This window comes from Lissotriton vulgaris, chromosome 5, assembly GCF_964263255.1.
Source record: "Lissotriton vulgaris chromosome 5, aLisVul1.2, whole genome shotgun sequence".
Lineage (NCBI taxonomy): Eukaryota > Metazoa > Chordata > Amphibia > Caudata > Salamandridae > Lissotriton > Lissotriton vulgaris.
Window position 1 is genome coordinate 362,780,721 of NC_141693.1, and position 14,157 is coordinate 362,794,877.

A 14,157-nucleotide genomic window follows, 5' to 3' on the forward strand; every position below is an offset into this window, starting at 1 on the left:
TGCTCTTGGGAGCATATGCCACTCTGCTCTAGCTTATGGGAACTAATGCCACAATGCTTTAGGATTTTAGAGCAAAAGCCATTGTTTTAACATTTCCATGTGCTCCTACTACCTGTTTTAAAGAACACACACTACCAGGTTTCAAGTCAGTAGAGTGCAGTGCTTAATTTGTAAAATATTAAGTACCAGGGATTTGACCAGGAGGCCACTGCAGCTTGCACCACCCATCGCCCTTGTCATCGCTGCCAAAACAACTACTAACCATCTCTCACATGTAAATGCAACAGTTCAGATTATTCCAGGTCCCCAAAGCTAAAGGAATGGCAGGGGAGGCAGGTATTAGCAATTTTAATGTATATTGTATTCCTAAACTACCGTTGTTCTGCTCATCTCTAAATTAGATGAGCAGCACCACATGTGGAGGACTGTTCTAAGTACAGTGTTGACAATTACGTGTCAGTGCTGAGCACCGGAAACCAATTAAGTGCTGGTGCTTAGCACCCGAAAGCCCCGGCTCAAATTAAGCACTGGTAGAGTGCATGCCACCTTGCTCTTCTGTGATGTCTTCTGTTAATTCTGGAATGCATACCACCAGTTCCTCATTGTAAGAGCTCTCACCAATCTTCTTTGGGTGCTCAGATTTCATGCTGCGTTGTTCTATGTTCTTTGAGGTCATGCTGCTTTGTTATTGGGTTGTGCAAGTTCATGCCTAGCTGCGCCTGAACATGAGAAATCATGTTGCTCTGGTTCTAGGAGCTCATGCCACCCAGCACCTGGGCCCGTATGTCACCCCTGATTTAAGGGCTTGCAACCTAGGGTGGATATTGCAGTGTGCCACCCAGCACCTGGGCCCGTATGTCGCCCCTGATCTGAGGGCTTGCAACCTAGGGTGGATATTGCATTGTGCCACCCAGCACCTGGGACCGTATGTCGCCCCTGATCTGAGAGCTTGCAACCTAGGGTGGAATATTGCAGTGTGCCACCCAGCACCTGGGACCGTATGTCGCCCCTGATCTGAGGGCTTGCAACCTAGGGTGGATATTGCAGTGTGCCACCCAGCACCTGGGCCCGTATGTCGCCCCTGATCTGAGGGCTTGCAACCTAGGGTGGATATTGCAGTGTGCCACCCAGCACCTGGGACTGTATGTCGCCCCTGATCTGAGGGTTTGCAACCTAGGGTGGATATTGCAGTGTGCCACCCAGCACCTGCGACCGTATGTCGCCCCTGATCTGAGGGCTTGCAACCTAGGGTGGATATTGCAGTGTGCCACCCAGCACCTGGGACCGTATGTCGCCCCTGATCTGAGGGCTTGCAATCAAGGGTGGATATTGCATTGTGCCACCCAGCACCTGGGACCGTATGTCACCCCTGATCTGAGGGCTTGCAACCTAGGTTGGATATTGGAGTGGATCTACTCCTTTATTTGGAACTCATTTACCGCTTCTGAAAGCTCTTGTCTTCCAACTAATGATTCTACGACTGTAATCAAACCTGACTCTGGGGGCGAATCTGTATTCTAATACTATCCTGTTTTAGTTTCAGGGACCTTTGACCAGGCTGGCCCAGGTTTTAGGAAATGATGTTATCCTACTGCAGGGTCTGATAGTTCCTGCCACCATGTCCTAGTTTACGGGCGCTTCCACCATCATACTCATGATGCTTAACGGTCACAGCATCACATCAAATGGACACGTGCATGTAGGAACCTAGTTCAAAAATATACTTTCCTTCCCAACACAACATTGTTGCCAGTTTCAACGATCTGTATGTAAATGAAGGATACTCCCTCCAGTTCAAAGGTTGTGTCATACCTCAAATCCCCCATGTTCCCATAACCCCGTCAGCTTTGAATTACCCTCACCACTAATCGGGGCACCAAAGACAGTGGAGACTCCAACTGCTGCAGCCGCCACAAGCATCTCATATTGTTTACTCTTGTTCTGCAATAAAAAGAAAACCTCAATTAGGTGACCAACATCCTACAAGATAATCAGTAGTAGTAATTCAAAGTGAGATGTACTTCTGAGCATATCTATTGTTCTTGTAAACCTGAGCCTTTCACCAGATCCCACTCGAGTCCTTCCTGAATCGCTCACGTACACTCACCCGCTCCCACCAGAGACACCACCTATGATTGCCCCCTACTGAGGGCCCAAGTCTAAGGCACTCCCTCTTTCCCAACACGCCACCTGAAGTTAGGGTGCCCTGGCTTTAGGTACAGCCTGGCCCGACAGGGGCCGAGGAGTAGTCAAGTGGAGACAGCTAAGCATTTTTTTAATTTCACCCTTTTTTTGCTGCGGAAACCTGCAAAAGGTGTCTTCCCTGGCAAAGGTTCTAAGGCCAGGTGGGGAAGGAGATTGACCCGAGAGGCAGAGGGCATATCCACCACACAGACTTAAGCGAAGGCAACGAGGGAAGTACCCTCTCACTTTCCTGGGACCGTCTGTAACCACCCTGCCATGCCAGACCAACTTGAAATGACCTTCTGATCATGCGTCAACGGTGCTGCAAATTCCTGGACCTGCCTGGCTTATCCCAAGTATGGGCTCTGGAGTTCTAATGTTGACAGTGGTGGGCCAGTTAAGCAACTTTTCCTAGTCCATTGCGGGCCCTCCAAAATAATACCTTGGTGAAATGGGGAAGTGAGGCTTGCAAGCGCAAAGAAGAGGCCTCCTACGGTTCGCATAAGGTTCCTTAGGGTAGGGAAAAGTCAATTGATGTGCAGATTTAAGGCAACCTAGTGGGACCACGTATGGCCAAGTTGTCCAGGCACATCTCCTGAAGGGTGCTGGGGGTCCCCACAGGGATGCCTTCAGCATTGTTTGGATCAGTGTCTGAGCTGGCACTGCATCCTGTTTTGGGAGCAGAATATGACATTTGGAATTCATCAGGGGCCTCCGGGTCATAGCAGTTGGCCTGGATTAAGAGAAGCTGGGGGATCCAGTTGGCGGTCTATTACTAATCTGTTTGTGATAGGGGATGGAATGGTTATGCATTAGAAATTTCCTAGTCTGGTTTCTCTGTACACAGCAAGATGTTATCAGTACAGTATATATGGAGACTGATTTTTTTACATTGCAAATGATCTGTTTATCTTGATATGGTCATGTTATGTGTTGTGAATAAGTCTCTTGTGGTCTCGGGTCGGTTATTTTGTTGGTATTTGCTCTTGGGGCTCCTACCCGGCTTGACAAGCCACTCATATAACCCCTACACTCCAGCTCAGACAGCTAGTAAAAGAGGGCCATAATTAGGGTGCATTACAGATGTTTTAAGGCATGGGCAGAGTGGGCAATTGCCCAGGGTTCCCACCTTACAAGGGGAACCTGGGGAAAAGGAATTTTCCGTCTTATTGACCTCTGTCCATTCTATTTCTGTCTCTTAAACCTCTCTCTGCCTACATCTACCTCTGACTCAATCTTTCTGCCCAGTGTTATCTTGTTTTTTTAGTGTTCTGGGCAAGACATATTTCGGGTGTGTGACCCTGTTAAAGGTAAACATCTAATTTAGTGTTGTTTGGCATCATAGGGTATAAATCATGACATGTGTGATAAATCCCAGATTTTTCCATACAGTGGCCCCCAAAATATGTTTTGACTGGGGTCCTGAGAGCCCTTGAAATGACACCCTCGTGCAGTGGGCCCTTATGTCACTGCATCTGCCCAATTCATTATAGTTACTCCTCTATTGGGACCACCAGGTAAATCATGGTGCCACCCATCTAGAAAACAGGTACAAATGTCACCTACATACTGGGAAAGAAGTTCCGAGTACATCTGATATATATTTGCAGGAACAACCAGCTGCTCTGGTGGTTTGATTCAGGGAAACAAAACAGCAAGCGAAGGGCAGTGTAGTGCTGTTAGCACTCTAGCACTCTAGTGGACGCACGTTGCACGCATCCCTACATCCGCAGGCCAGGCGTGGCCTGCGGGGTTGAATAAATGGAAGGCGTGCGCTCGGGCACGTCACTTCCGACTGGCACCGAGTGTAAGGCTCACTGGCTAGCGCTGCGCATTACCACCCCCGCGCAAGCGACCAGTCCACCAGGCAGGCCCTATACCCTGCCACACCCCATTGGCGACGAGCGGAGGGGGCCCAACCCTCGCCCGTACACCTCAGCCCAAGCGGAGCGGTCTGCTCGCTCCCGCGGTGCACACCGCGTGTGACCCGGCGGCCCCACCGGCTTCACAGGAGCCGGCGTGCTCCTCATTGCCAGCCACCCTTGCTGCCCTGTGGAGAGGGCGTATGCCACCGCAGTCTGCCGCCGCATCGCCGAGCCTCCCGCTGCGACCGAGTGCCAATCACCACGCATCTCGCATGGTACGCGAGGCCACCGCACCCTGCCATTCCTCACGCTTCTGGAGTGAGAAGCGGGAAAAACGCCAAGCCAACCCTACTTGCCCAGTGTAATTCGTGTTTCTGGCCTGCTGAGGCCTGGGGAGGCCTAGTGACACCTGGAGAAGACACAGCAGACGCTGGTAGCCCGGAAAAGAACCCTCACTTGCCAGCCACGAGGCACGTGGTTTTGGTGGCAAACATAGCGGCAGGAGGACAGACGAAGCAACTGCCTGCAAAGGTACGCACACTGCCGCAGCCCCGCGTAGGAACCTCTACCCTAACTACTCTTGGGAGTCGCCGCCATGGGGGATGGTGATGCTGTGGCGCCCGTCATTAACATTCCATTCCAGCACGCTGCTGCTGGGGTGCTACCACCATTCAGTGAGGCAAGTGACCCGTCCACGGCCTCGCCCCGATGGAAAATTTGGCTGGAAAGATTAGAGAATTACTTTGTGGTCACGAGGGAAACGGATGACGCAGTGAAAAGGTCCCTACTCCTCCACTACGCGGGGGACGAGGTTTTCAGACTTTTCAAACACCTCCCTAACCCGGGTGCAGCGACCACCTACGCTGCCGCAGTCACCGCCCTCAACAACCATTTTGACCCCCAATTAAACGTAGACTTTGAAGTCTTCAAGTTAGGGCAAGCCCGCCAGCGGGATGGGGAATCCATGGACCAATTCCACACCCGAGTGAGGGAGCTGGCCAGCTCCACTGATGAGGACCAGCCAAGGGCCATACGACGTCAATTGATTCAGGGGTGCCGAGACAAAACGCTAAGGGGCCATATCCTGCGAAAACCGGGGATCTCCCTGGAAGACATCCTTATCCTAGCTAGAGCTCACGAACTCTCGGATGCCAGAGCGACGGCCATGGAACAGGCCCTACACAAAACTCCCGCCAAATCCGAAACCATCAAAGTAGAACGTGCTGACGCGGTACCACCTCGGACACGTGGCCAGGCACAAAAGGGATACCGGAGGGACCCGCCTCAAGCCCGCTGCAGATACTGTGGGCATGAACCCCATGCGGCCAAGGACTGCCCGGCTCAAGGACAAACCTGCGGGAATTGCGGAATCCCAAATCATTTTGCGTCAGTCTGTCGCAGGAAGAACCAACCCAGGAATCCCAAGAAGCCATGGACGCCCACAAAAGCCGTCCGCCAGCTATCGCTAACAGACCCACCCCCGGAGAGGGCTGAAAAACACCTACCCACAATCTACGGCGATTCGGACTCGGAAGACGAGGAAGCATATGTGATCTCTTTTGCCCGGGAACTGAAGCAGAGGCGACGGCCACAACCGACATGTGTGGTACAAATGGGGGAGAATGAGGTAAAAGCTATCATCGACACAGGCGCCACCATCAACGTCATGGGGCTGCAACAATTTAACAAGCTACGCCCTCGGCCTGAGGTCCTACACTCAAAGACAAGAATCTTCGACTATGGAGCGGATACACCACTACCCCTAAAAGGGAAAATTGTGATACCCATCCGGGCAGATGAGGCAGAAGTAACAGCGACGGTACACATAATTGACCGAGAAGCCGACACCTTGCTAAGCAGCCACACTGCTGAGGACCTAAAACTGATCGCGTTTGCTAACTGTATCAGAGCCCATCAAGTGGATGAGCTGCTGGAGCGCTTCCCTGAACTGTTCAAAGGACTAGGTTGCATCAAGTGCGACCCCATCAAACTCCATATCGGCAAGTCCGTCACTCCCACAGCCCTACGCCACAGGCAGATACCATTCCACCTTCGGCCGTTAGTGGAAAAAGAACTTGAGAAACTCGAGAACCTGGGAGTCATCGAAAAGGTAACAGGACCCACCTCATGGATTTCCCCCATGGTCATAGTTGAGAAGCCCAAGCAACCAGGCGAGATCCGCCTATGTATCGATATGCGGCTGCCAAACACCGCTATCAGAAGAGAAAGACACTTGACGCCCACTATGGATGACATAGTAGCCGATGTGAATGGCTCGAGATGGTTCTCGAAAATCGATCTCAATGCAGGCTACCATCAACTGCCCCTCGCAGAGGAAAGCCGTTTCATCACTACATTCAGTACTCACCTTGGCCTCCGGCGATACAAGCGCCTCAACTTCGGAATATCATCGGCAGCGGAGGTATTCCAGAATACCATCAGGGAGCTCTTGTCAGGTTTGCCGGGGGTAATTAATGTCAGCGACGACATTCTAATCCACTCTGCCACCGCGTCCGAACATTACAAACATCTGCGAGATGTCTTGAAAAGACTGAGCACACACGGAGCAACCCTCCACAGAGACAAATGTCAATTCTTTCAATCCTCCATTGAGTTTTTTGGTTACGTTTTTAACCAAGAAGGAGTTCAAATTGACCCAAGAAAATCCAAGTCCATAAAGGATGCTCCAGCGCCGAAATCACCAACGGAGGTGAGGAGTTTCCTTGGGATGGCTACGTACTGTGGCCGGTTCATACCAGGCCTGGCAACCCGCAGTGAACCCCTCCGAGCACTAACGAAAACGGACGCCAAGTGGCAGTGGAGCACGAAAGAAAATGAAGCCTTCCAGGGGATAAAGGATGCCCTCCTTGAAAATGCAATACTATCATACTTTGACCCCGCCAAGCGGACCGAAGTGATTGTTGACGCCAGCCCGGTGGGCCTAGGGGCAGTTCTGACCCAAGAACACGAGCCTGGACAATGGACGGCCTTGGCCTTTGCCAGTAAGGCGTTGACCCCAACCGGAACCAGATACGCTCAAATCAAGCGGGAGGCCCTGGCAATCAAGTGGGCCTGCAGTCATTTTCACCTCTACCTACAAGGACATTCATTTGTGATGGTAACCGATCATCAGCCCCTAGTGCCTCTCTTCAAGGGCACCGCCCCCCATCCACCACCACACATTGAGAGGTGGGTGATTCAGCTTCAAACTTATGGCATGGAAGTGGTGTACAGACCGGGAGCCAAAAATCCGGCTGACTACCTGTCGCGCCACCCACTACCTCAAGAGCCAGTGCCTGTTGATGATGACTGCGAGGAATACGCCCAGTGGGTAGCACTCATGTCCTGCCCTCAATGCATGACCATTGAGGAGATCAAGGAGGCGACAGTGGATGACAACCCGTACATGAGGTCGCTACAAGCCGTACAGGAAGAATCCTGGACTAACTACCTACACCCTCCTGACACCTGGACAGCATCGGACAAGGAAGCCCTCACGAAGTTCTGGCACGTCCGCCACGAACTCAGCGCCACGGAAGAGGGTGTGCTGCTGAGAGGGACACGCCTGGTGATACCAAAACGCCTCAGGCACTGAGCCACCCAACTCGCTCATGGCGGCCACCAGGGCTCCACGAAAATGAAGGCACGGATGCGTGAAAAGGTGTGGTTCCCTGAATTGGAAACGATGGTGGAGGACTACGTGAAAAACTGCATGTCTTGCCAACTGACGAGCGATCCCGAAAGGCCGGCCCCGATAATTACTGAGGAGGCATGCACGACCCCCTGGACCAAAATCAGCTTGGACTTCGGGAGCTTCCCGGGAGAGGGGCACACATTGGTAGCTATCGACTCGTACTCCAAGTACCCCCTAGTTGAGAGGGTGCAATCCACGGCATTTACACACGTAGGGCCGGCGCTAGAAAGACTGTTCTCCATGTTTGGTTACCCTGAGGAGATAAAAAGCGACAATGGACCACCGTTCCAGGGAGCGGAGTTCGCCACATTCTTGAAGGCCAGAGGCATTATCCACCGGCGCATCACACCCCAATGGCTGCAAGCCAACGGGGAGGCAGAAAGATTTATGCGGACCCTCAACAAGATGTTCAGGATAGCGATGGTAGAGGAGGCCGACCCTGAACAAAGGCTACATGAGTTCCTAAGGGAATATCGAGGAACTCCCCACTGCACCACCCAGAAGAGCCCGTGGTCCCTCATGTTCCAAGGCCGACGCCGAGACCTCCTTCCTACAGCCCCTGAGCCGGCGCTGGTTCCGGACAACATGAGGGAAATTCAGGAACGTCGACGCCAAAACAATCAGCGGGCGAGCCAGCGGAGTAGAGCAGCACCACGACGACTATGCCGAGGGGATCGGGTAGTCATCAGGAACAGACGCCCTGGAGGAAAGTTCCAGACCTTCTACGAACCAGGCCCGTGGACTGTAACTGCGACAAAAGGGACCATGGTGGCTGCTAGAAGAGAGGGGGAGGAAGTATCAAGGAACACATCGTGGTTCAAAGTGGTTCCCCCTGGGCCGAGGGGGAACACAGAAGATGCGGATGGAGTCAATGAGTCACCCCGAGCCGCGACACAAGAGGAAGGAGGCAACTCATCAGCCGATACCCGAGTGCCAGTGTCGGAGTCTGAAGGTGGACTCTCAACCATGTCCACACCCATCAGAAATCCATCCCGCAACAGAGAGCAAGGACCGGATCACATCCCGCGGTACAACCTGAGGCCCAATCCACCCCCAAGTCAGAGACTAAAAGACTATGCCTGTCAGCTGAGACCCTGAAGTCGTCATCAAAGGGACACGCAAGTACAGAGCAATTGATTAAAGTTGTTGTAATGTAATGGACACTTATGGTCTGGACATTTTGCAAAAAGTTTATATAGTTGGATAGAGATGTAGTGCTGTTAGCACTCTAGTGGACGCACGTTGCACGCATCCCTACATCCGCAGGCCAGGCGTGGCCTGCGGGGTTGAATAAATGGAAGGCGTGCGCTCGGGCACGTCACTTCCGACTGGCACCGAGTGTAAGGCTCACTGGCTAGCGCTGCGCATTACCACCCCTGCGCAAGCGACCAGTCCACCAGGCAGGCCCTATACCCTGCCACACCACAGGCAGCATGAAATGGCAGGATGGTTGTTTGCGGAAACTGCACCTGTCATGTCGGTAGAAGAGATTTCTGCAATGATTTCCTGACATTTTGCGGAGACCCCCTAAATTAGTCACAGGAGGTGAGCCCGGCTTCAGCCCAGAGGCTAGCAGCCAAATCATAGGTGTCGAAATAATTCTATAAGTATGAAACCTGAGACACTGAGAATGCTGTCAACTATGTATACATGGGGGAGAGTGGTTGTTTTTTTGCAATGTTATTGAGTGAAGTAAAAGTCAAACTCAAATAAAACGGATTTATAAAAAAATATGCTATATTTGCCCCACACAAATTTTGCTTCACCATCACCTTGGGGCACCAAACCTTCTCCTTATTCTGCTTTAATCTAATTCTCTGGGCCAGATACCTTGCTTCTAAGGTAGCTCTTCTCACTGGAAACTACAGAATAGTACATTAAAAATGTCATCCAATCAGTACTTCATGCTACCAAATTCACTCATATAGATTCTTAAACCTAAAGTCGTCAGCTCCATCTCTATAACTATCGGGAAACATCCTTTACAACGCAGTCTTCATCATTCAATGCCTTTATCATGCATCCTTTACCACGCAATGTCTTTACTGAGCATTGCCTTTACCATACAAGTCATTACCAAGCATATGCCTTTACCACGTATGCCTTTACAACGAAATGTAAGAATATATCAGGTAAGTGCTTATGTGTATATATTCATGTGACCAAGCTCCGCCTGAGGAGCGAAACGCGTCAAGGAGAGCACATGCTCTGCATTTGCCGAAATAAATGACCACTGCTGACACATTTGATGGTGTGATGGCGCTTTACTTTAAAGTTTGATCTGTGAGAGGAGATTGCTACGATATACATATATACATATATATATATATATATATATATACATATATATATATATATATATATATAAATATATATATATATATATATGAACAAACCAATCTTCAGAAAAACCACACTTCAGTGGACACGAAGACACGGACCCAATGGATGCAGGCAAGGAGATTTTATTTAAAACCTCTCCGGTTACGCGTTTCGAGCAACTTGTGCTCTTGGTCACACACCGCGCACCTGGTCAGCTACAAATTTATACAGTTTTTTTCTCTATCAGTGATGCTCCACCCATACACGTGAGTTACAAAGGTGTAGACATAGAAAAAACACGTATTTCATTATACATATACGTGCACACCTCTAAAGTACATATCAGAGTTGATAATAATATGTTAAATTATTTATATATGTGTGTGTGTGTGTGTATGTAAGGGTGGGTAAGGGTATTGGGTGGTAAGGGTGTTTTTAGGGTTTAGCGGTGGGTAAGGTTATTGGGAGGTAAGGTTGTTTTAGGGTTTTGGGGTGGGTAAGGGTTTCGGGTGGTAAGGGTATATATTGCCTACTGCCGGTCGCCAGTAGGTGGTTATAGTTAGGACATAATTTCCATAGGAAAAGTGATTTTTGACTTGCGCATATCTTTTACGCCATTTGCCAAATCTTCACAAACTTTTCCAACACAAATATGCTGGTGATTCTAGTTGTGCATGGAAAGTTTCTGGGCGATCCTTGAAGTTATAGCTATCTCAAGTAAGTATAGCTTGTGCCCTAAGGTAACTATAACTCATGTCCTCCCCATGCACTGCTAATTGCCCCACATATTACAACACTCATGATATCTTCTATGACAACATTTGCAGTGCAATTATTAATGAGAAAACATGGAGGGGGCGCGAGTTATAGTTACCTTAGGGCACAAGTTATAGGTACTCGAGATAACTATAGCTGCTGAATTTCTATGGTTTGGTGTGTGTAAAATCTGAGAGTAACTATGACATCTCTGTAACCTTTGGTTTTTTTCAGAAAGAGTTTTTTTAGAGTTTAGGAGTGGGTCAGGGTATTGAGTGGTAAGGGTGTTTTTAGGGTTTAGTGATGGGCAGGGGTATTGGGTGTTAAGGGTATTTTTAGGGTTTAGGGGATGGTCAGGGTCTTGGGCGGTAAGGGTGTTTTAGGGTTTATGGGTGGGAAAGGGTATTGCGTGGTAAGGGTGTTTTTACAGTTTAGGGGTGGGTAAAGGTATTGGGAGGTAAGGGTATTTCAGGGTTTTTAGATGGGTACAGATATTAGGTGGTAAGGGTGTTTTAGAGTTTGGGGTAAGTAGGAATATTGGGTGGTAAGGGCATTTTCAGGTTTTAGGGGTGAGTGAGGAGATCGATAAGGGTATATATTTATGTGTGTATATAAATATACATACACATATGACTCTGTGCAATACTGGAACTCTGCTTGCAGATTGGATTTCTCCGGGGTACCGGAATCTGCAGAGTCCACCACGCAGCGAAGAAAGAAGTATGACGGTGAGGGTTGCATTATGCACCACGTCGGGCCGGTCGGATTTCCTAGACTTGCCCCCGCCAGAAAGGATTCCTGAACTGCGGAGTTGAAGCGGTACGAGGACTGGAGGAAGCGCAGCTGCGCACATGTACTTTTGGGCAAAGCAGTTCAACATGGACTATGGAATAAATATCTCGCCTTCCACTCCACTCGGGCGATACCTACCTATGCACGGCTGTGGCATGCTGGGCCTTGTAGGCGCCGAACATCAAGCGGACTACAAGTGGTATATGCGTCATGAGGTCAACGCAGTGGGAGGAGCTGTGGTCTATTAGTGGGAAGGCAGGACTGGCCTTTCTGACCTACATCCATTTAGACAAGTACATGCACCTGGCGCTGAAGAGGCGATGAACGCCGAAATGCATTCGCCATAAGAAGGGAACAGAACATTTTCTCTGTGTTTCATGTGCAGCCTAATAAAGCGCTTCCAACCATTCCTCGGCTGTGGCCTTACTCGTTCTTGGAAGGAGTGGAATTTTGATATATATATATATATATATATATATATACATACATACATATATATATATATATATATACATATATATATATATATATACATATATATATATACATATATATATATATATATAAATATATATAATATAGTAAATATATGAGTAAATATATAAAAATAGGAGTTTTACCTGCCGGATATATACTTACCTTTTCGTTGTAAAGGCATGCATGGTAAAGGCATGCATGGTAATGGCAAGGCTTGACAAAGGCATTGCGTGGTAAAAGATGCACGGTAAATGCAATCCGTGGTAAAGGCATGTGTAGTAAAGTCAATGTGTGTTAAAGGCATTGTGTGGTAAAGACAATGCATTTGTTGTATTGGCATACATCCCTAACCCATCAAAAGTCCTTAACATAAACGTTCTCAGTCCAAACACCTGACGTTGGTATTTCTACTGATCCGCTGTAACAAAGGAAAGGAACTCATGCAGTAACCCACGAAAGCATGGCCATGTCCCAAAACTCTTTACCTCATACTCCCCGGTGACGGAAGACCGCATTCTTCCTAGGTAGACCGCTATCATACTGGAGAGATGGGTGAAGGGACCCTGATATAAAAGAAGATAAAGAAGAGTTATTTGAGCAACACCGATTGTTCTCTACTCTCTCCATTTCAGTCACATGTTCTGGAGACTCTTCACATAGACGAGGTTCATAGAGACGCCATTCCTTGCCTGCTCACTATACTCCCGCTCATCTTCAACCAGTAGGGCTTCCATTGTTGACCTGGAAGGCTGTGTCCGCATGTCCACATGGTGGCAGCAGGACTTGCACCCTTAATCGCTGTGCATGTGAGGACACTTAAACGAGGAAAATAAATTCATTAATTGCTGTACAGTTCTTCGTGCACCTGTGTAGCCCTTAAGGTATCACTGTCTCGATGAGACAAGGGTATAATGAGGACCACTAAAGATGGAATATCAGAGTAGAACTAATATTAGGATCTCAGAACAACATTGTAGGCATATTTTTGAGGATCGAAGAATGTGAGACTCAACACTGGGCAAATTAATGGCGTGACCAAACTCATCTCTATCTCAGGTCCAGGAGAACTAGATCCACATCAAATGTTCAGTATGTCTACATAAAGTAAATTTACATTTTCATACAATGAAGGCAAAAGGAAATCACTAACAGAGTAGTTATCCTGAAATCTAGCATGTGACTCTCCAACACCTAGGTTGGTCCATCCTGATTGAGACATAAATACAGTTTCTGTAACTGTATATTTTTGGGGAAGTTATGTATATAGAGATGAAACAATTAGACATGTGATGCAAACTTGACACAGAATGATGTATTCCAGATTTAATCAGGTCTGAAAAGCCCAGCTTGTGTTTATTAACCTCAAACAAGAAAATCTGTGCCAGCTTTCAACCCACATCCATCAATTAAGGAGGTAAAAAACAACCTGCTCAGCGGCTCTCTGTGTGGAGAACAGGCACCCTGCTGGAAGCCGTGGGTGGTTCGTTGGCACCCTGCATCTAAAGATTGGAATGTACGCTCTAGCACTCTAATCTGTAAAAGGGACTGAAGTTGGAACTGTGTTTAAAAAAAAAAAATTAAAAGAATGTGTAGTCAAATAAAGAGTGCACGAAATATCAGGATTGATTTCATTCAAGGCGTTAACATAATTGTAAATCTGTAGAAGGGGAAAAGAGAAATAAATCACAATGTTTCAGCAGTCCTTTAACTGCTGTGTTTTGTATACAATATTTTACTTTTTTCTACTCGTCTGTAAACCAACACAAAGCCGAAAACTAAGGTATCCGAGATTTGTTCTTCCTTTAATTTGATGCTATGTTAATGTTAATGTTATTTATAAAGCGCACAAATACCAAAAACGGTGTCTCTGCGCTAAAAACCGTAAGCAAAGCCCTCATAGCACCTCTTATTGGAACAACCAAGTTTTCAAGCTTTTTCTAAAGCCCAGAAGGGAGCTGGCCTTCCTGATCTCGGGAGGCAGCAAGTTCCACAGCTTCGATGTACCATACTGAAACTCTCCTGCAGAAAAGAGGATAGCAGGGCCAATGCCATGCCATCCACACCCAA

The 14,157-nt window shown here is 48.4% G+C and overlaps 1 protein-coding gene across 1 annotated transcript in view; it reads right to left on the reverse strand.

Moving 5' to 3' along the window:
• The window catches only part of LOC147710906 (chloride channel protein ClC-Kb-like), a 237,394-nt gene that overhangs the window by 198,951 nt on the left and 24,286 nt on the right, over nt 1-14,157 (reverse strand). Inside the window, exons 5-6 of the mRNA XM_086921682.1 lie at nt 12,576-12,653; nt 1,863-1,941 (exon numbers count right to left, since the gene is read on the reverse strand). Coding sequence (XP_086777808.1) covers nt 1,863-1,941; nt 12,576-12,653 — 157 coding nt within the window. The remainder of the gene's footprint in view (nt 1-1,862; nt 1,942-12,575; nt 12,654-14,157) is intronic.